We start from the raw sequence: 23,433 nt of genomic DNA on the forward strand, positions 1-23,433 counted from the left end.
TCAGTACATCTATATATGTAATTCATAATTACTTCTAATGGTTAAAGTGTACTGCAGAATGTACTGACAGGCATTTATGGTCCACTAAAATATACTTTAATGTCATTTCCATTGACAACTGGGTAACAGTTTATTTTACAGTGCCCTTGTTACGTGTTACATGTACAACACCTAATAAAGTGTTACTATAATTGCAGATGCAATTTTGAAGAACAAAATACAGTTCAAAATATAATTATGTACAGTACTTTACATGTGCTTCAGCTTGTTAATCAACACATCAAAATAAGTGGACGTCTTTAAAGCATGAGAAAATATTATTAAAGCATAACTAACAACAGATTGTTGCTTTGCATGTCAATCAGGGTCTCCCATCTAAGTAGCCAAAGTGGACCAGGCTTTGCTGAAAGTGAAAAGCACCACAAACATGTTGCTCTTATAATGTGTTGTGCTCATTTCAAAGACTTTTGTCAAGGATCTGTGATTTCAGTACCTTGTTTTAGATACAGATGTCTTTGGCTGTGGCTTCTGATTAGGAAGTATTCAAATGACAATCAATGTAAATGATTGTATTGTTACATGTGTGACTTTCATTGCATACTTTCACATATTTCAGCTTGTTTTCTTTGAATAGTGTAGTCTGGTTGCTACAGTATGTGCTATATTTGACTACAGTGTGACTAACAATCACACGTACTTCACACAAACACATTTTGGCTGACAATTGCTGAAAAAAAAAAAAAAAAGACTCACTCATTTTAAGATTTTCAGGCTGTATTTTGTGTGCTCTATTCATGGAAGGTATCTTAAACTCTTTATAAGACGAGAGTAAAAGACGGTATGGCACATTCTGCATTTACTGACTCCAGAAAAACTAATGAGAAAGTCTATATTGGCTAGAGTGATCTGCACTTGTTCATGGCAGGGGTTCCCACTACTTTTTTTTTTTTTTTCCACAGATGAAACCCTTATGAAATCAATGGTTAACTTAAAGAACCCCTGAGATTTTAAGTAATGTTCAAAAACATCTTTATTTATTTCATATTTCACAGGTTTTTTTTGGAAAGCATGCATTATGAGACTAGACAGTAGTTGGACTGAAAATATTTGGTAGGTGAAGGCAGTTACCTTTACTGCGGCGACGGCCCCTGTGCTCCGTGTAGAACTTGAGTTGAGTGTTATCATCCATTTCTGATCCAGAATCTACCTGACGGCCAATCACGCCACCAGCTTCAAACAAAAACACACAGACAGTTCTGTCATCTCACACATCTGTCACAAACATGTTATGCATTTATAAATTATTTGCAAACTATTATTTGTCATTATGCCATGGTCTGTCTGAATACTTGATTCTGATTGGCTGGCAGGTGTTGATTAAATTCGTTGAACTGCACAGGTAGTTCCAGGTCAGTTTAATCACGTTCTATATTAATGTGCTTCCTATAAACATTGGTAACCATAGTAACATACAATTACAGTTGAATAGTAATACCGACGAAAATAACCGTCATTTTTATCGTTCCGGTCAAATATTGCAGCACAAATATTATTAACATCTTTAATATGTGAATGCTGGAAAATGACCATGGCATAAATGGGACAATCAACGGCTAGCTGTGCATTAAACAATTTGAATGCACTTCGCAGAGGCAACCACCCTCTGCTTCGCGTCGGGCGGTTATTCGCCTCCACGTCGTGCATTCAAATCGTTTAATGCACAGCTAGCCGTTGATTGTCCCTTACTTAACGCATAACCTGTTTACAGATTGTAGTCTACGCATTGTTTACTCATAAATAGGCCATGTACAGATAGTGAGTTGTCATTGTAATTTACAACTTATTATTGTTTAACTAGCTTATAAATACTAAGATAATGTGTTTTATGCTTGTTTTTGTTGTTTGTGATATTCTGGTGTATAGATGTGCAGAATAAGTTACACACCAATAGTGATACATGCTCTGGCATAGACTGAACAAAGTAACTACTGTATAAGCAAATAACTAAACAGAGATATTATTTCTATATGCAAAAAAGTGTTGTGCAGTTACATGCACTTTGACAAAGACTATTCAATGTCACCTTGGATTTCAACATTTAATGACCTAATAAAACAGAATGGCAGTTGTGAAACTATTCTTCATGATTTGTCTGTGCTTAATGAATGCCGTGACATCCATAAAGAGGTGTGAATTTGTCAGTATATGTTGAGACTAGCTCTCGTCTCTGTTAGCCGGATCTCACATCACTAACAGCTCAGTGCTCCGCAGAGACGCCATCTGGACCTTAAAACATTAGACATTCAATTTTAGCCATTAAGCGATACACGTGTAGCACTTCCCATTCAACAACAGAGGAGAGTGTTTGCTGAAGTGAACTTGTTTTGGGAGATGCAGATCTTGTGATTAGTGATGGATGTAAGTGATGTAAGAGTGGAAATCAGGCTATTGGTGTGATACAACACATATGGTGTAATCAAAAGTCATCATTGGATTGTTACTGAAATATGACAGGGATGAGAGACTATTGTTTATATAGATCTAAGTTTATATTGCAAATGCATATGAAAAATACCACAGGACACAGAGGGTACTGTTTAGGGACCAATTCTCACTATTAACTAGCTGTTTATTAACATGCATAATACTAAGATATTGTCTGTTTATTAGTACTTACAAAGCACACGTTACTGCCTTATTCTGCATGACCTTATTTTAGATCCCTTAATCCAACCCCATACCTAAACTTAACAACAAAGCAGGGTCACACTTTATATTAGGTGGCCTTAACTACTATGTACTTATATTAAATAAAAAAATAAGTACAGTGTACTTATTGTGTTCATACTGTATTGCAAACCACTATAGCTGCTATTGAGGTGGGATACAGGTAAGGTTAGAGACAGGTTTGGTGGTATGGGTAGGTTTAAAGGTGGGTTAAGGTGCAAGGGATGGGTCAACAGCGTAATTATAAATGTAATAACAGGAATTAATTACAGATGTAATTACATATAAGTAGTTTTAAAAATATAAGTACAATGTAAAAACATGTATGTACACAATAAATGCATTGTACCAAATGATTAATTTAAATATAAGTACATAGTAGTTAATGCCACCTAATATAAATTGGGACCCAAAGCAGCAAATTAGGAGTTTATTGAGGAAAACGTTCTATTAATAGATAGTTAACAGTGAACCTTAAAGGGGTCCTATTATGCTTTTTCACTTTTTTAATTTTAGTCAGCGTGTAGTGTGTATGTTTTGGCATAAAAAAGATCTACAAAGTTACAAATCTCAAAGTCCACTCCAAAGAGAGATATTTCGCTTTTTAAAAAATCCATTTTCAAGAACTACTACGAACGACTCGTTTGGACTACAAAGTTGATTTCTGGTGTTTGTGACATCACAAAGCAGTTCATTAGAATATCATTACAATAAATCCCGCCTACCGAAATTCGAATTGTTGGGGGGTGGGGAGGGGCAAGCTCGTGGTTAGAAGGCTTGGTTGAGTTCATCAGACAAGACGACAACGAAGAAGAAATGCTGCTGTAGCTTTAAGTTTTCGCAAGTTATTACACATGCACCTGAATAATTATGTATGTTACAATTATGAAAACGTTTTTATAAATGGCTGACAGTACTGGACAATAATGTAATCTGCAGAATTTACACTTAAATTATGAGACTTAGACAGTGTTTCCCATACATTGATTTATTTGTGGCACCTGCCACAATATCAAAACTGACCACCACAAATAAATTTTCCAAAAGGCTTTAACTTTGTTGAATAAACATGAGCACAGCATGTTTCGAAATCGAAACACGGTGCGGGTGCTTTTATATCACTGTATTTTTGAAGGAAACCGACTGTCTTCAGAAAAATGTGGATGTCATTTTCATTTCATCTTGCATGTAATGTCTGATAAAGCAGCATATGTGCCTGCTTTGTGTACAGCGTTACCGGGCTAACCTCGATCACTACTCCAACAGCACCTCCCGCTGGCAGATAATTAATTTGCATATATGCCGCCACAAATAAGAGCTTCTGTGGGAAACACTCAACTAGGGCTCGCTGCAGTCCACAATATCCAGGGGGCGTGGTTGGATCCACATCTAGGGGGTGGAGATTGGTAGTTTTAGGGGTGGAGATGGGGTGGGTTTAGGTATATGCAAGGTGGGAGGAGTTGGATCTGGAGTCGCCCCTGGGCTGCAGCTAGATGCTCCTCGAAACACTAGACTATGGAATAAGTAAATTCATGTTATAATGTTAGAATTAAAGAACAATAAACATATTACCGTTGCACTTATCTGTATAGTAAATGCAGTTATTTTAAGCGGTTGTTGACATCGTATCTAAAACGTAATTTAGCCAAAAAATAAATAAATAAAAAACAATAATGTTATCACTCTAATATGTCTTGCAATATCCGTGCGTGCAAAGGTTCTTCGCGATCCTCTTGTTCAATATTGTCAAATTTATTTGGCAATATTGACGCCATCCGGAACTTGCTGCGTTGGCAAGGGGCGTGGCAGTATCGAAGCTGCCAGCGTCTGTTTTACATTATAATCCTATGGAGTAAACCGTGTTTTCAAAAAAGTCCTGAGCGCTTTTTAAAACGCCACCACCGAGTCTTTTTCTGCAGCTCAGACTGTCTTTTCAAGTTGAAAAAAGTTTAATTTTTATGGAAAAAACGCCCTACGTCAAGCGCCTTTTTGACAGCTGACCAATGACAAGCGAGTGGCGAGTCATTTCCATAACAACAAAAACAACAAGAAAAAAGGAGAAGATAGCTGGTAGACAGGTTGTATTAGTTTCGGAGCACAAGGAGTTAACCTGGACTAAATTGGTGGAAGCACCATACAGTTTCCTTCTCCGTATAATGTCGCGCTCCCATAAACGTCGTTGTGAATTGACACCCTCCCCGTTAACTTCAAAAGCTGACATTTCTGCAACACACAGCGCTATAGCTACCGTTGCAGCTGTTGTTATAGCAACAAAAGACGCCCTCGGCTGCTATTTGTAACCAAAATGCTGACAGCTTTTTATTTTACTCTTGTCAACTTTTTCTAGTCAAAAAAGACGCCAAGTGTGAACACGCCCTAAGCTGTTCGCCAATCACAACTCACTGGGATAGCTAACCAATCACAACACATTTCGTTTTTCGGAAGGTGGGCCTTCATCAATCCCAGAACTAATTGAGCCGTTTGTGCCAGTCTGGGGAGAAAGGTATTGTAATAATGTAAATTATGTGAAAAATAATGCGATTTTCGAACCACCAATCACGAGAGCATGTTCTAGTACACCCCCAAAACAAAATCAAGACTTTGTAAAAGAGCATAATAGGACCCCTTTAAAGTAAAATGTGACCAGTATTGTGCATCCAAAACTGGAAGCTCTTCACAAATTGTTCTTTATTTATAACAGCACAATAAAGAGTGTGAAGAGTGTGTCGCAGCAATATGAATATATTTAAAGAAAGATCCATAGTTTATTCAGTAAACCACTGTTTAACACACACACACAAATGCAATGTAATGCCTGCTGTACCAAAAACATTTTTTACTGCAGACATTATTTTCAACAATACATTTCATTTTAAGTATTAATTCCTATATACATTTTATCATATACATAACATATGAGATATTTCTAGAATAGATATTTGCATTTAATTTCTTTATTTAAAACTGCTATATGGTTGTATCTGTCACACTTGTGCTGTGTTGGAGGAAATAGAAGCAAGGAAAACGTAGAAGCGGAAGTCAACACGAACAATTGTCTTTAATATAATCCAAAACACAGGGGTAATCCACTGGGAGATGGCTGGAGACACACACACACATGACGAAGCATGGAAAAAAATATTCTGAAAAAAAATTATTTTCTTTTTAAGTGACACTGTGAATGCAATGCCAGTTACTTTGCATTAAAGTGTCGACCAAATCCATAGATTTCATACATACATCTATTGACTTTATTTGTGTCTTTACTGATATTTCTGGCTTCCATTCTTCTGACTTTGCTTTCTTTCTCTTTTGATTACAATTCTTTCTCTCTAGCTAACAGTCACACTTATTAAACAATCACACCAAGCAAAACTAACAAGCTACTTCCAAAGATGTTGCAAATTTTTGGTGAAAAAAGTATCCTGATGCTTGGTTTTAAATTTTATTTTATTTTTTAATGCTCTGTTCAAAAACCAGCTCTTTATGTGACACAAATGAGGCTCCTCATGAAGCACACAGGGAGACTCGACTCACTCTTGTTTTCTCAACAGTCAACTATGCTAAGACCTTTTTTTCTCATAGATATGGAAGAGTAATGTTATGGGCACCGAAAAGCATATTCTGTTTTTAAGCAATGAGAAGTAGCACAGAGACAGGGTCATTTGGACTATGTTAAACATCATTATCTTGCAGAACAAGAGTATTCAATTAAAGTTAATGGTCCAGTTTCTCAAGGATCCAAATATCCAACAATAACAATGTCATTAAAACAGGAGTCAATGTACAACATATTGTACAGTATGTGTCTAATTAAATACACAGTGCATATTTCAGGATTTTTGTTTCAGGTTAGCAGCTAGTCTGTTTAAGACTGCTGCTTTGTGTTTCTGTCATGTTACACTGGAGCAAGGAGCGAGGAGATACGGGAATCAGATTCTCAAAATAGTCTTTTAATGACTCAGGAAGGCGAGGAAACACCAGGATGACATTTAACAGCGGACGAGGGACTACAAAACAGAACACTCTTTAAATACACAATACAAGATGAGGGGATGAAGAGACACACCTGGAAATCAATTAACTAATAATAACACTAAACGAGGACAGGAACAGGAAGACCAAATAAGGGCACGAGGAAACATGAGGGAGGAAAAACACAGGACACAGGGACACAAGTCTGACAGTTACTAAGAAACCAAGTAATTTTGTTCCAATTATTCTGAGTTCTATGATGTTCAAAATGTCTGCCCTCAAATTGCATTTACTGCATTTAAGCCAGTTCTGTTCCAGGTTTGTCTATGTTATGGTGGACGGGAAATGAAATATAATTTATTTATTTTATTATTTTCATTAGCAACTACAGTTGATAGAAAAAAAAAAATCAGTAAACAGTTGTTGTGAAATATTATTACAATTTAAAATAACTTCTTTCTATTTTAATATATTTTAAAGTGTGATTTTGTTTATGCATTTTAAAAATATTTGATACATTAAAAATAAACAGCATTTACTTGAAATAGAAATCGTTGTTAACATTATAAAAGTCTGTACTGCCACTTTTGATAAATTGATTGTGTCCTTTCAGAAAAAAATGAAATTTTAAACATAAATACAACCAAAAATAACAATTAAAAACAATAAATAAAAAATCTTACTGTACACAGGCATCTAAATGTGTTAAATACATCACTGTAAAGTTGGTGTAATAAAAGAACAGAAGAACTTCATGTCTGTGTTATGATTTATTCAAGGTCTGAGCAATAAAACACTGCTGTCTGCCTGTGACTCGAGGACCTCAAACACAATTACATGCTAATAAAGAAAGACCTCGAGCGGTAAACCCAATTACCAGACAAATCCACCTCCTTCTCAGACAGGAGGCCAGCTAGTTTAGGTGTGCGTTAGGAAACATACTTGAAACGCAGGATCAAAGCTACTGAATTCAGTGTCTTAGAAGATGGAGAAAACAGATGAGAAAATAGAGATGTAGATGAAAAGTGAAGAATAAGAAAAGGCATTTCAAGAGAGGTTAACATCAATACAGATTACAGAACAACCACGTCTGTTGACTTTCACATCTGAACAAACAGGTTTTCTTGTTTATTCAGCAAATAAATTTTGTTTGGGAAAACAAAATTAGCATGTGTGATGAAATGAAGGAGAAATTGCTCCTGAAGCTTCCCTTTAGTAGGTTTTCTTTCAAGGCCTGTAGGATTATTGAGCGTCTGGAATTAAAAGAGTGGTTTTGCTTGATTGCATTGCATGCTGGGAGCGCACACTTCACAGAGCTTTATGGAGTGCAGGGCACTCAAGAGGCGTTCTCCTAACTACAGTATAGAGCAATCACAGAACACGTCAAACGGATGATGAACAGCTTAGAAGAAGAAAGAAAAAAAAAAAAACTCAGCGAGCCTCTGAAGGACTTCACAAAACCATAGCATCACATTCTCTCTCTGCTGCAGAAGAGCAATGAACACACAGATTTGCTCAAAATGATAATATTGCACATGTGTAACTGTATAGCATGTAAATGAGCATATACATTTCAGTGAAGAATGTATAAAAATGTCTTTTGATGACATACAGGTGTATCCCAATAAATTAGAATGTCGTGGAAAAGTTCATTTATTTCAGTAATTCAACTAAAATTGGGAAACTCATGTATTAAATAAATTCAGTGCACACAGACTGAAGTAGTTTAAGTCTTTGGTTCTTTTAATTGTGATTTAAGAAGATTTAGGCTCACATTTAACAAAAACCCACCAATCTCAACAAATTAGAATACTTCATAAGACCAATAAAAAAAATAAAAAAACATTTTTAGTGAATTGTTGGCCTTCTGGAAAGTATGTTCATTTACTGTATATGTACTCAATACTTGGTAGGGGCTCCTTTTGCTTTAATTCCTGCCTTAATTCGGCGTAGCATGGAGGTGATCAGTTTGTGGCACTGCGGAGGTGGTATGGAAGCCCAGGTTTCTTTTACAGTGGCCTTCAGCTCATCTGAATTGTTGGGTCTGGTGTCTCTCATCTTCCTCTTGGCAATACCCCATAGATTCTCTATCGGGTTCATGTCAGGTGAGTTTGCTGGCCAATAAAGCACAGTAACACCATAGTCATTGAACCAGCTTTTGATATCTTTGGCAGTGTGAACAGGTGCCAAGTCCTGCTGGAAAATTAAATCAGCATCTCCATAAAGCTTGTCAGCAGAAGGAAGCATGAAGTGCTCTAAAATCTCCTGGTAGATGGCTGCGTTGACTGTGGACTTCAGAAAACACAGTTGACCAACACCAGCAGATGGCAGCCCAAATCATCACTGACTGTGGAAACTTCACACTGGACTTCAAGCAACATGGATTCTGTGCCTCTCCACTCTTCCTCCAGAATCTGGGACCTTGATTTCCAAATGAAATGCAAAATTTACTTTCATCTGAAAAGAGGACTTTGGACCACTGAGCAACATTCAGTTCTTTTTCTCCACAGCCCAGGTAAGACACTTCTGATGTTGTTTCTGGTTCAGAAGTGGCTTGGTAGCCCTTTTCCTGAAAATGTCTGAGCGTGGTGACTCCTGATGCACCAACTCCAGCTTCAGTTCACTCCTTGTGAAGCTTTCACAAGTGTTTGAATCAGCTTTGCTTGACAGTATTCTCAAGCTTGTAGTCATCCCTGTTGCTTGTGCACCTTTTCCTACCCAAATTCTTCCTTCCAGTCAACTTTGCATTTAATATGCTTTGATACAGCACTCTGTAAACAGCCACACCTTTCAGTAATGACCCTCTGTGACTTACCCTCTTTGTGGAGGGCGTCAATGTTCATCTTCTGGATCATTGCCAAGTCAGCAGTCTTCTCCATTATTGTGGTTTCAAAGAACAAGATATACCCATAATTTATACTGTAGAGATGGTCATTAATTGAAACTCAAATGTAAGTATTCTAATATTTTGAGATACTGATTTTTGACTTTCATGAGCTGTAAGCTCTAATCATCAAAATTAAAACAAAAAAAACTTTTGAAATGTTTTACTTTACATGCAATGAATCTAAAATATATGAAAGTTTCACTTTTTCAAATAAGTTACAAGAAAAATGAACTTTTTCACGACATTCTAATTTATTGAGATGCACCTGCAATTTTAGGATTCTGCCAGACTTTGTACAGCTGAATCTCAATGTCATGTTTCATATTATTTCACAACCATATTTTAACCTCAAAATGATAAACAAACAAATAAAGCCTCATTTTTTTTTAAGACCATCTACCTGGTGACATTATGTTAATGGCAATCCCTCTGTCGGCAACTGTTCAGTATTGTAAAATTAAATAACCAGAAAAAAATCAATTGTAAAAATACACTGAAAATAAAATAGTAACTTAAAAATGGCAACATCTAAATTAAATTGTTTAAGTCATACATATTATTTAACATCACTAAATCAAGCTATATTAATGTAAACCAATTTTTATCAGGTAATGATTTAAATCAGGTAGAAAATTACACAATGAAAAATAATTTAATTATCGTAAAACTTGGCTCAGATTTATGTTTGCTTGTTTGTTTATTTAAATTTAAATGTAATTTAATTTACGTGAAAAATCACCTGTAACACAGTTCGTAGAACGGGAAGAAGGAGGCGGGAACCGGCGAACATTTCAACAATTTAATAATAAAAATAAACAAACACAAAAGTAAAGCAGCAGCCCCTCACGGACGAATGCTGCACACAAAACACAAAATAAAGTCCAGGCCTGGTCCTCTCTCGTCTTGCACTGTCGTCGCTGATCCTTTTATCCTTCCGGAACTCCTCCGTGGGACTCGAGACCGGTGAGTGGCCCAGGTGTTGCTCATTATCCACCGGCCTCACTCCCCTCCCACGGCTCTTGGCCCAGCCCCGCTCGTCACATAACCATAAATGTCTTTTGTGAATGACACATTTACCCAGACATGTCCAGTTCAAATGACATATGAGTTTCACACTGATTTGAGGATTTTCTTTTTCACTTCTTCTTTCTGTTTGTTTTCATGTATCATTTAAATTTTCTTTCACAAAATCCAATTTGCTGTAATTTCATATAAATCACAAATGTAAAAAATCCCATCAACTCAAAAACACACACATATTTATAGACATCAATTTAATTTACAAAAATAAATACATAAAAAAACAATAAACTGTTCAAAATACACCTTAGTGCAGCCTTTTATTCTGCTTGGAGACATTTAATTGTTGTCTCTTTCAAACAGAAGAGAGATTGAGGGAGTTTAATTGTGTAATTGTGAGCAGAATGAAAAGAATACAGACAGATGGAGATCTATTAACAGTGAGAAAGACTTTTGATTGGAAAGGGAAACATCATGGTGTTGTCTGGATTTGGGTTCCCTGGAGGGACGAGCGCATTGGCTGGCGGTTTCATTGTATCTCCTGCTGTCAGGAACATCTTCACTTTTTCTGTGGTTGTTCCTCCTTATATTTCACTAAAATGGTCCTCCTGGACGGCTGTTAGGAACTGGGCTATCTGAGCTCGACTCAGTGTAATAAAATAAAGGCAGTTATTAACAATGCTCTTTGCTGTTCAAAAAGGCAAAAAGAGAGAGCTGCCAGTGCAGGCAGACAGACAGACAGATAGATTTTCCCCATGAATGATTAAGAGATTAAGGCAACTGATCCCCGGGATCAAACAGTCAAAACACACATCAGAAAAGCCTGTGGGAACCTCTCAGTCCACAGACCACACAGAGGCAGTTTTAATGAAACCCGTAGACATGTTTTAAAGCACTGCAGATTTAATTTCTTTGACAAAAATGGCACTAAGAAAAGACCAAATTACAAAGTTGTGTAAGTCTCTTGAGATGTCTTTGACTCAGATCACTCAAATGAACACATTTCTATCAGTGTCGTTTCTGTGCACCAGTTTTATCTCTAATCCTACCACACCTTTATTACTACTGCTCATATGGGGTTATTTGAAAGAGAGAGAAAAAAAAAATAATCTTAGAAGAAAGCACAGAGAATAATCCAGAATATTGAAAGTCATCCAACAAATTGTCGTGGATTGAAATTATCTAGTGCCAGCAACAAAGACTGTATACCATTTATATTGTGGAACAAATGGATGGACGGATGGATGGATGGTTGGTGGGTGTGTGGGTATTTTTTTGGTTGGGTGGGTGGGTGGATGGATGGATGGATGGATGGATGGATGGATGGATGGACGGACAGATGGCGGGTTGGTGTGTGGGTGTTTGTTTGGTTGGGTGGATTGGTGGATGGATGGATGAACAGATGGTGGGTGGGCATGTGGGTGTTTGTTTGGTAGGGTGGATGGATGGATGGATAGATGGACAGATGATGGGTGGGTGTGTGTGTGTGGGTGAATTGGTGGATGGATGGATAGTGGGTGTTTGTTTGGTTGGGTGGATTGGTGGATGGATGGATGGATGGACAGATGGTGGGTGGGCATGTGGGTGTTTGTTTGGTAGGGTGGATGGATGGATGAATGGATAGATGGACAGATGATGGGTGGGTGTGTGTGTGGGTGAATTGGTGGATGGATGGATGGATGGATGCATGTATGAATAGTGGGTGTTTGTTTGGTTGGGTGGATTGGTGGATGGATGGATGGATGGACAGATGGTGGGTGGGCATGTGGGTGTTTGTTTGGTAGGGTGGATGGATGGATAGATGGACAGATGATGGGTAGGTGTGTGTGTGTGGGTGATTGGTTGGTTGGTTGGTTGGGTGGGTGGATAGATAATGGATGGATGGATTGATGGGTTGGTGGATAGATGAATGAATGGATGGATGGATGGTGCATGGGTGTTTGTTTGGCATTGTGGATGGATGGATGGGTGGGTGGATGAATGAATGGACTTCAATCGATTGATTGATTGATTGATTGATTGATTGAGCAAAGCCAGCAGTGACTGTGGCAAGGAACTCCGGATGTTGAGGTAGTGGACATCTGCTGGACATACAGAGCTCAAAATAACAAGAAAGTCATTTCATTCAATAAAACAAACAATCTCTTGTCTAGTGGGTCAATAAACAGCTCTTTCTGTCATGAGGCTTGCAGAGTTCTCATGATATTTGCTATTGGCTATTTTCAAGACTCATAATAAGAAACAGCAGGACAGATGGGCAGCGTTCACCACAGAATGAGAGGCTTAGACAAATTGTGTGTGAGATTACACCTATAGTGGAAAAATGGTTTTGGTATTACTAGAGTGAGTATAAAACAGCTTATAAGACCACTAACATGGTGAGCCACAAACATAATTTTCTTGCAGGTTCTGTTGTGACTTTATAATAATGGACAATACTGTTACTATAGCTTGATGGTAACATGACCCCTTTAAATAACACTTCATGACACAATACAATCTGAGCCCTTCCTCTGGGTGAGCCGCTAAAATGATCTTGAAAACAGTATCTGGACAGAAACAACAGGCTGTTCTGTCTGGATGTTTCAGTAGACTATATATACTGATTTTGTGTGGAAACATTACGTAATATGCTCATTACATAATAAATCAACTGCCTGTCTCCTAATCCTCAATATATTTGCATGAAATGTTCATTTTTTGAGTGTGCTCCTATATCTCTTATAAGAGAAGTCATGGATAATTCTGTGTATGATTTATTTCTAGTGGGATCTGCACTTAGTGACTGTCAGCCATAAAACTCTGAAAGCAATTAAATGATTCCAGAGCCATTATATGATTTTTTTTTTTTTTTTGGGAAGGTTTCAATGATTCCTCAGATAATAAAATATAGATCTGTGTAATAAAATAACCATAAATCAAGGTTTTTGTTTCTTTTCTGACAGTTAGCTGTGAGAATACGAGGTGCTGAGAGACACAATGAGTCTGTGTTTATGTTCCTTTGAATGCTTGAGTTCTGTCGTTTTCGCAGCATTCAACAGCCGATCGAATCCAGACATTGGCAGTGGGAATGGCTGGTTCTTGGCAAGCGGTGACCCAGCGGTGCAGTTGAAAATCAAAACACACCACTGGCTTCTATTGGAGACTGAAAGCCTCAGCCAGGAGTCATTTTGGATAATAATGACCTCCTCTGTTTGCATCTTAACACCTAGAGAGCTGATACTTCATTTGAACCTACATGAACAGCAAAATGAAGCCTTTAAATGCATAATTTGCTCTGTGTGTGTACTATACAACATGCTGCCAGTACTTTGAATATTGCAATTTGAAGGCATCATTTGTAAAGCCTTTTTGTACATTATAAATCAGTGGATATTGATTGGTAAAAACAGCAAGGTGGTAATGCTTATATGACATATTATAACAGTTTTGTAAAAGCAATAAGACATTATGTCCTTGCACTATATACAGTTTAAAGGTCCCCCGGTTGGCCCTCAGTTTAAACAAAATACAGCGTCTAGCACAAGAAATATAAATCAGGCATATGTGAGCATTCACACACTGTTACCACCCCAACACCCCCATTCTATGTGCTTTATTCTTCTTTCTAATTAGTGTAAAGAACAATCTGCTCTGTCTCTAACTGCCAAACAGCGTATTTAGACCACAGGTGGTCTCACCAAAATGCTCATCCAGATGTGGGCAGATTGCAGCTGGTCAAATGACCTCTCATTTGCCTGCAGGCCTGTCGATTTCCTTCACACCTTCCCTGTCATCTCCCTCCCTCTCTCTCTCTCTCTCAGGATCAAAGTGAGTCACAGTCACACCTGCTCAACTCATTTCATCTGGGAATGAGTCTATGTGGTCAGAAATTGGAGCATTCATATAGTAAAAAATTCAAGCTTAGATGCTCTGCTCGGATTCAGCACCATGGAAAGCACACCTCTACAACTTCAAAGTGAAAAGCAGTACAGGATCCTTAACGTGGACAAACTTATGCTTAAAACTAATTTTCAAAGGACTACTCTCAGGACAACACCGTCAAGGTACTTCCCATCATTGATGAGCCCTTCAACTTGATTGATACAAGTATCAATGTAGCAGTGTCACTACACAAGTCAAGTAGGGAGCATCAACATATCCTAGTGTTGGCAGACTATGTAAGCCAATATCCAGTGGTGTGGACATATCTCTAAAGATCTGTCTGGGGGTGTGTGGGGGGGGGGGGGGTATTGCTCTTCATATCCCCATCCCTGTTCCTGGGGGCACACCAACAACACACATTTTCAGACTCTTCCTAAGAAAATACATCTGAACTCATCTTCTTGTTGGTAAAGACTGAAATGGATTGGTCAGATAAAGGAGACATCCAACATGTACTGTCAATGTGGCTCCAGAAGACATGAAGCTTTTGCAGGATGAATACTCATCGTTATTGAGCCAAGTAGGACATGTTAGTTGATCAGCATCTTTATTGGACTTGGAATAAGGCATTCCTATCAACCGATTTTAGAGACAGGATCGGGATTTTGATTGATAATTTAATGATATCCTGATTTTTATAAATAGTTAAAAGTTACAATAAAAAAATCAATTGTTAGGACTTTGTTTGTTTGACAAGAATGTTTCAGGACCAATGAAATGATCCATAGACAAGTTCGACTTTACAGAAACATCACATCACATCACATCAGACAAGTATATTGATGGCAGACTGAATTACATGCAGTAGGAAATGTTCTTGGATCAGCATACTTTGTTGGTCCTGGATATAGAATAAAGTACCTTATTATCAAGTAAAGAATGAACACTGATCCTAACCCTAAAAATCAAGGGTGGACAACTCTGGCCATTGAGGTCTAATGACCTTCACTGCAGAGTTCAGCCACATCCATAATCAAAAACACCTGAATATTCCATCCAGGATTACTTGGAGGCAGGCAGTGTGCTTGATGAGGTTTGGAGCTAAACTTGAGGACCTTGAGGGCCAGAGTTGCCCACAACAGCTACAATCTGATTGAAATGTTGTTGACCAGGGGTCAAGTGTCTAATCATGCTCCAGTAAGGACAAGGTCCTGCAGATTCTAGCTACCATCCTAATTAAAACCCCTGAACCAGCTTATAAAGGTCTTCAGGATTATTAGGCCTTGCCACAAATGGAGCCCTAAGCCTTTGCTGTCTTCCTTCAAGCCAAACGTTCGTCACATAATGTGCTTTGACAATTGGGTAGAAGTCTGCTGAGCACCTTTCTGAAACTTAAAATGACTAAGAGAACACCCTACAGTCACACACACACACACACGCGCGCACGGTGACTGACAATTCTGACTTTTTTTTCACAGAATTGCGAGATATAAACTCACAATTCTAACTTTTTTTTTTCTCAGAATTGCGTGTTCCCTATCAGTCAGTCACGTTCGACGTAACGTCAGTGTGACTGACTAATGGGATCTCGCCCGAGAGCCCAATCACCTTCGAGTGTTAACAAAACAAGCCAATGACAGTTAGCGTGCGTGTTTTGCCACGCGCACCCCGCCCCGCAGTGCGGGTATAAAAGGAGAGCGCGTGAAAACGCACATCAGCTTTTCGCTTTGGAGCCGAGCCATTCAGCGCGAATCTCCGAAAGTGTCTGCAAGACAGCTACGAAGCAGTTGGTGTTACGGTTGTCTCTAAAAGAGTGTTTCCTTTCTAAAAGAGCAAAATATCTAAAAGAGCTCCACGAGCGACGGGCGTCTTTTTAAAGATGGCTTCCCGCTAGTGTGTTTCTGGATGTGGTCGTTTCCTGGCTTCATCTGACGGTCACAATCGCTGTGTCTCGTGCTTGGGCTTTCAGCACGCTGAAGCAACGCTCATGGATGAGTCATGTTCTCATTGTGGGAACATGACCATTGCGATGCTGCGCTCCAGATACCTCCTCGTCAAACGGGGGGTGGGGGGGTATCCTCCTTGCCATGCCCCGTCCTCGCTCCTCCGGCTCTCGGAGGGCTACTTCAGTTCATGGTCAGGGTGACCTGAGGATTACAGTGAGAGCTTCCCCGTCGAGTGCATCTCCGCGGGCTTCTCACTCCTCCAGCGCATCGCACCATCTGGTGTTCCCGGTCGAGCCCTCGGGATCCCCGGTCAGGGCGGGGCCCAGCATCTCGTTCGGAGCACCAGCGGATGACAGGATGTCGATCATTGCATCGGAGGGCGAGCTAGGCTCTGATGATGATTTGGCTGCGCTGCCTCCGTCAGGAAGAGTGGCGTTGTCCGAGTCAGATCCAGAGCTGACTGCTATGCTTTCCCGGGCCGCTGAGAGCGTCGGGCTGCACTGGAGGCCGCCTCCTTCTCCCGAACGCTCGAGGCTGGACGATTGGTTCCTGGGGGCGCAGGCCGGTCGCCGGCAGCCGCCTCTGGTTCCATTCTTCCCGTAGGTGCATCAGGAGGTGACTAGGTCTTGGATGGCACCTTTTTCTGCCCGAAACAGACCTGGCCCCTCCTCCGCCCTCACCACCCTCGATGGTGGGGCGGCCCAAGGGTATGTGGAGATCCCCCAGTTGAGCGCGCTATTGCCATGCAGCTCTGCCCGCAAAGCGCCGCCGCCTGGAGGGGTAATTCACGCCTTCCGTCCAGGGCCTGTAAGTTCTCGTCCGCTCTGGCGGCCAAGGCTTACAGTGTTGCTGGACAGGCCGCTTCCGCCCTGCACGCCATGGCCCTCCTGCAAGTCCACCAGGCCAAGGCGTTAAAGCAGTTGCACGAGGGTGGTGCTGACCCAGGTGTGCTGCAGGAACTGCGCACAGCGACAGACCTCGCCCTAAGGTCGATGAAAGTCACGGCGTGGGCCCTGGGTCAGACGATGTCCACATTGGTGGTTCAGGAGCGCCATCTATGGCTGACCTTGGCAGATATGAGGGAGTCTGACAAGCATCACTTCTTGGACTCCCCGATATCCCAGGCTGGCCTATTCGGCAAAGCGGTGGAGGGCTTTGCCCAACAGTTCTCCGCCGCACAGAAGCAGAGGCGTTTCGTAATATCCTGCCCCGGCGATCTGCTGCTGTCTCCACCCAGCCGCCGGCTGCAGCCCCTCCGTCTGCTCGTCGCCCTCCTGTGGCCTCCACCTCCGCTTCAGCTCGGCCCCAGCAGCAGCCTTCACAACGGCCGCAGCGTGGAGCTGGCAGCGGAAAAGCGGTGCAGCCCGTCTCCACCCCTGCCAAGCCCGTGAGGCGCCAGGGCAAGTGGCGTTCCTGAGATGGGCGAGCCGGAGTCTTTGGATCCTGCTCTTCAGGAAATGGTGACTGCACCACTCCTTCCCCCGGAGGAGGGCCGGGAGGAGAATCTTTTGTTCCCTTTTTATTTTAGCCAGTGGTACCCAAACCCAAAACCTCAAAAAAAGAGCAGTTTCCTTTTTCTCTGGGTCCCAAGAGGGCCAGGATGGCGGTGCACGAGACACAGTCTCTACACCCCCGTCCCCCTCTCCTTTCGCCAGCGGGCAGCAGGGTCCGGTCCAAGGACGCGATGCCTTCTCCCGTGCCTTTGTCTCGCAATTGCGAGTTTATATCACACAATTCTGACTTTATTTCTCACAATTGCGAGTTTCTATCTCACAGTTATGACTTTTTAACTCTTTTTAACTCGCAATTGCGAGTTTGTATTATGCAATTATGAGATAAAAAGTCACAATTACCTTTTTAATTTTTTATTCAGTGGCAGAAACGGGTTTCCATACTTTCCATTACTATGTTGCTGCTGTTGCTGTTGTGTCAGAGCAAGTACCGATACTTGCTACTGCCAATACATCCACAACATGCTGCTGTGAGCATGTAAGAAATACTGCTGCTGCAAATATAACATACTTGAATTACCCCCTCCCCAGCAAACATGAATCACCTCGTAGCAGATTTATACAGGTGGAGCTGGGGAAGGTGGAGGTTTTCTGAAGCACACTGCGAACTGCTATATGTTGAGCAGAGAGCTCATTGGCTACCGATACAGGAGAGAACCAATCAGCTGTGCCATGTGATAATGTCATTAGGTCAGATTGAGTTAGACCTATCGGACTGCGCCATCTAGAGTTTCATGCCAGAACTCTGTATGTGCCCATTTTGCTGAGCTATTTGTGACGGGTCCCAGACAGCAGGTGTGATGTTTATGGCTGGTCCAGCCTCCACCGGCTGCTACACCACTCATCTGGTTTATGCACTTCCTCAAACTTTGATTAACGGCTCATTTAGGCAAACAGGCATATTAATGGACCGGGCTGTTCTTTCTTATTTTCTACAAATGGATGAAACATCAAATGCACTCTGCAAAATGCACTGACAAATATATGACTGACACTCAGCAGTAATTGACTGTGTGCTCATTCAAACAGCCAAGCTCCATTTGAATAATAATCGTAAGTCTGATTGCTTAGAAAAGAAACAGCCCACCTCTACTCTAAAAGCTGCAATATTTGAGATGTCACTCAAGTATGTGGCACAAACAGCGTTTTGATGTTTCTTTTTTTTTTTTTTTTACTTCTTACAACTTAACCTATAGTAATAGTAATGCTTGATTTCGCAAACACCATTGATGGATGAGTTGAGGAGGAACAGACTATTATTATGTTTTTTTTGTTTGTTTGTTTGTTTTTTCTTCTTCTTCTAGTTAATTTGGTCAAAATTAATGTACTGTTTTATTTAAATTAGCTTTGTAACTGGTGGGTGTTCTGTGTATTCCAGTGGGTGGCACTGATGCTTGTCCTGGTCCATGCGGACCACCAGGGCCAGAATGACACTCTAATTATAAACCTGCTGAGGCATGTTGAGTCATTGCTCTTGGCTATTTGTGCATACATATGCAATCTGTACAGTGTGTGTGTGTGTGTGTGTGTGCAGGCGCGCAAACAAACGCCTATGCATACAAATTGGCATACGATGTCAGTCCATTCTATGCTTTTATTAGGATAATGAATAAATAAATGAATAAATACATTTTTAGAATATTATTTTATAATATTTATAATACTTTTTATAATAATTTTATTCAATTTGAAGCTTGATCAAATGTAAATAATTCTTCCTTTTTTTTTTTTTTTTGTAACCTGACAAATAAAAAGTAAACTGCTTCTTACAGTTCAGGTTTATGGTTTTATGCATCAGATTTTGTATGACTCTGTGGAAATGGTGGCCAATGTAAAATGTCTCAAACTGTCATTATAAAAATATGCTATTATATAGTTTTAGAATATTATTAAATAAATAAAATTATATAATTATATTTAAGACACACTGATGAAGAAAAATAAATAGTGGCTTGACATAGCACTGACCCATAGTTAAATCAATTGAACCCAAAGTTGTGTGTAGTACAGTTTGTCAAACCTTCTTCTTCAACTGAAGCTCAAGATGATCTTTGGAACATTTCAAATCATACTGCAGATTATAATCATCAGGTTTTGTCCATACAGCTCTAGTTCTGCTGTCAATAACTGTCCAATTAAACTTCAAAACACAAGCATTCTCACTAGAAGTCTCAGACTTTTCAACCCAGGAATGCAATGTAAATAGAAACAAGTTTTTAAAGAAAGTATGACTGAGGTTTAGCAATATCAGACATCTCACTCAACTCTGTCAGGACTGAAAACAAAACACACTCACACTTAAGCACAAACACTGTTGTAAATCAACCGATCATACAAAAGCTGTCTGGCACTCTGAGCTGTAATCACAGTGTATTGTCGTGTAAAAAAAAATAAAAAAATTGAAATGTGCGTGAGAGACCTGCCTTTTTCTTCACACATCATCATCACCTCTCCTCTCACAGTCTCTAAAAATCACACACACTTCAAACTTTCACGTATAAGCTTCAAACATCTCCAATTAGCACAGAAGTAGAGCAAGCAGAGAACCACATGACTATCTCATGTAAGAGGGCCTGAGAGAGACATCTGAACAGATCAAACCAGACGGCGTCTCAGTGGCTGAAAGGCAGATCACACCACGTAACAGCTGAGAGAGAAAGACAGAGATGTAGCTCACAGAGGTATATGCAGATGAGCCGAGCAGAGCTAATGAGTGAGAATTACTTAGAAAAAAGGAAGAACATCAAAGTAAATTGCAAGAGTGATCTATGAAAAACTACAACCAAATTTATATCTGATCTGGAGCGAGTTTCCAGGGTGCAAGACTACACAGCTGAATATTAATCTTTGTTTTACAGTGGTGTTTGCAGTATTGCTCATACTGACCTTACATATAAAATTCAGATATGTAATTTACGAGTGTGCCATGGATAGGAATTACACCATGAATTACACTGAAATAAAATACTGAAAGTAGGGGTGTGCGATATGCCGATTTTTGATTGTGGACGATAAAAATGTCTCCACGATCTGCTTTTGAAGAAATATCGTAGTATCGTGCTACGGCGCACATTCTGTCAGTTACAGTTCTGACGCCTCTGTCTCTATATGCTGTACAACGCCTCATCCATTCAGTGTTAACTCAGCGGTAGAGTTACTCTCACGGGACACTACACTTATTCGCAATTACAAAAGTATATTAAAAATACTATGGAAGTCAATGTTGACCAGCAACTGTTTGGTTTTCCACATTCTTCAAAACAGCATTCATGTTCAGCAGAAGAAAGAAACTCATTCAGGTTTAAAACTAATTTTGAATGAGTAAATGATGGTATAAATATAAAACACAGACAGAATCGACAGACAGATGACATAATGTTTATTATTTAATGTTAAAACAACAAAACACAAAGAGAAAAAAATAATAATAACTCGCTACTCTTAAAAAAGTTAATTTAACAGGAATCAATTTATATAGTGTTTTATTTTTATATTTGTTCATCCAATTTCTTGAATGCTCCTGCTAAATATGCCTATTGTACCTGAAAATTAAACAATGTCTGTTTGTTTTATTTGTGTGTTATGTGTATTTTTAATGTGTATTTTTGTTATTATTTTTAATAACAAAGATAAAATAATGATAAAGATCTTCCCCCACTTTTTTATATTTTGTTACCTTGAAAGAATTTGTCTTTATAATAGGGAAATTAGTTTGGCTGTACTGCTCAGAGAAAATAGTAAGAGCAACATGACAAAGAATAGTGATACAATCGTGAAATTTCTAAAATAAAATTGTGATATGATATTTTGTCCATATCGCCCACCCCTAACTGCAAGGATGACATTTTAATTTGTTTGTAGGCCAACTTGGCTTTTGGACAACATAGACTCATGCAAAACATACCTCTATCTACATTTTTGCAAAAAAAAAAAACATAACTAAATATGCAATTTAGTGCAGTTTCCAGCTGAAATGAAAACTAGTGGCAGTAAAACACCAACATCTTTTGCTCTCTTTCAGACACATTATGATTACAGGGGCAGATTATCTATTAATAAAGACCTATTTTTGTGTGAGTCTGTGCACAATACTGTTACAAGCTCAAAGTAATTTACCATAGTGCATGATTTGCAAACTAACACATTTTGATATTTGCATCACATAACCAGCATGGCTTTCCTGATGTAGTAAACTTGCTTGTTAGCGCACCTGGTACAGTATTACACTTGTGATACAGCCTGCTTGCATACAAGTACTGTCAAACACGAGTCACGATAAGAGCTCAGGGACTTATAGAAGTGAGATAAAATGCCATGGTTGCTTCAGCAAATTTTTATCTCACATTAGATTTTGTTTATTTTACATTTGTTTTACAGAAATGTCACCTGAGGTACATTTTTCCAAAGAGTCTATTTTTGGATTAGTAACAAATATACAAAAAAGTTTATGATTCTTACACATTTTTTTTTTCATCAAGATAATCAGCTCAAATTAACTGCTATAATTTTTGAAGCCTTAATGTAACTGGCAAAGGTAAAAAGCTAAAGTAAGGCCATAAATGAACTGCGTCACAGCTCCACAACTTCAACACCTCTAAACTTCTGACAAATCTTTAATTTTTTATTTCAAATATTCAAATTAGTAAGTTTGAGTTAGAATACTTTGCAAGAGCACAACACAATATGATTGTGAAATCAGTTTCTGCTAGAAATGAAGCACAACCACATGTGATGCATATAAAGCAGTGCAGTCACTGCAGTTATGTGGTGTTCACATACAGCAAAATACACTTATTAAATGTATTCATAAACCTAGTGCTTTGTAAATAACATAGATTGGTTCAATACATATTTGATCGTGGGCCTATTTTTAACTGAATCTATTTACTGGCAGCAGGAAAAAAAATGCCTGTGTGATATATTTAATTTGTCCTTTTACAGTGCCACTGAATTGCAACAGCCTTCTATCTAAATAATATGTATGTATGTATATATATGTATATATATATATATATATATATATATATATATATAAGCTCTCTATATGAGCCTCTGTGATCTCTACTACCTATATAGGAAACTGGCTTCTAAGGCGCCATTCACAATTTAATTTAAATGTACTACTTCTATTTAAATAAGACATTATTCTTTCAGTCTACTTTTTTGTACATATCATATATATTGCACTTAAAAATTATATTTACAGTAAGTATACTTGCCGTATACTTACAAGTATACAGAACAGTCTTTGTATGTTTGCTTTGTACTTATTTAGATTGAGATACACTTAAGAAAAGTATAATTAGGTATACCTGGGTTGCATTCATGTTGACTCTTGCGACATAGCGCTAAAACATAAAACTGCTTGCCTCTTATCCCTTCCTCTTTTGCCGCTTCCACTTTTTTTCAGCACACATAAAAAATACAACTGCTAAAGTGTGATTTATCATGCTCTTTTTGTTAGATGATGTTTTATTATTTTATAGTAACATGCGTTGTAGCG

General features: G+C 39.0%; 1 protein-coding gene across 3 annotated transcripts in view; it reads right to left on the reverse strand.

The window, feature by feature from the left end:
• LOC131540270 (astrotactin-2-like) overlaps positions 1-23,433 on the reverse strand; it is a 588,347-nt gene that overhangs the window by 342,332 nt on the left and 222,582 nt on the right. For all 3 annotated transcript variants that reach the window (XM_058774886.1, XM_058774887.1, XM_058774885.1), the window contains one exon: positions 1,129-1,230. In XM_058774886.1, coding sequence (XP_058630869.1) covers positions 1,129-1,230 — 102 coding nt within the window. The remainder of the gene's footprint in view (positions 1-1,128; positions 1,231-23,433) is intronic.

This window comes from Onychostoma macrolepis, chromosome 05, assembly GCF_012432095.1.
Source record: "Onychostoma macrolepis isolate SWU-2019 chromosome 05, ASM1243209v1, whole genome shotgun sequence".
In the NCBI taxonomy this organism is placed as follows: Eukaryota; Metazoa; Chordata; class Actinopteri; order Cypriniformes; family Cyprinidae; genus Onychostoma; species Onychostoma macrolepis.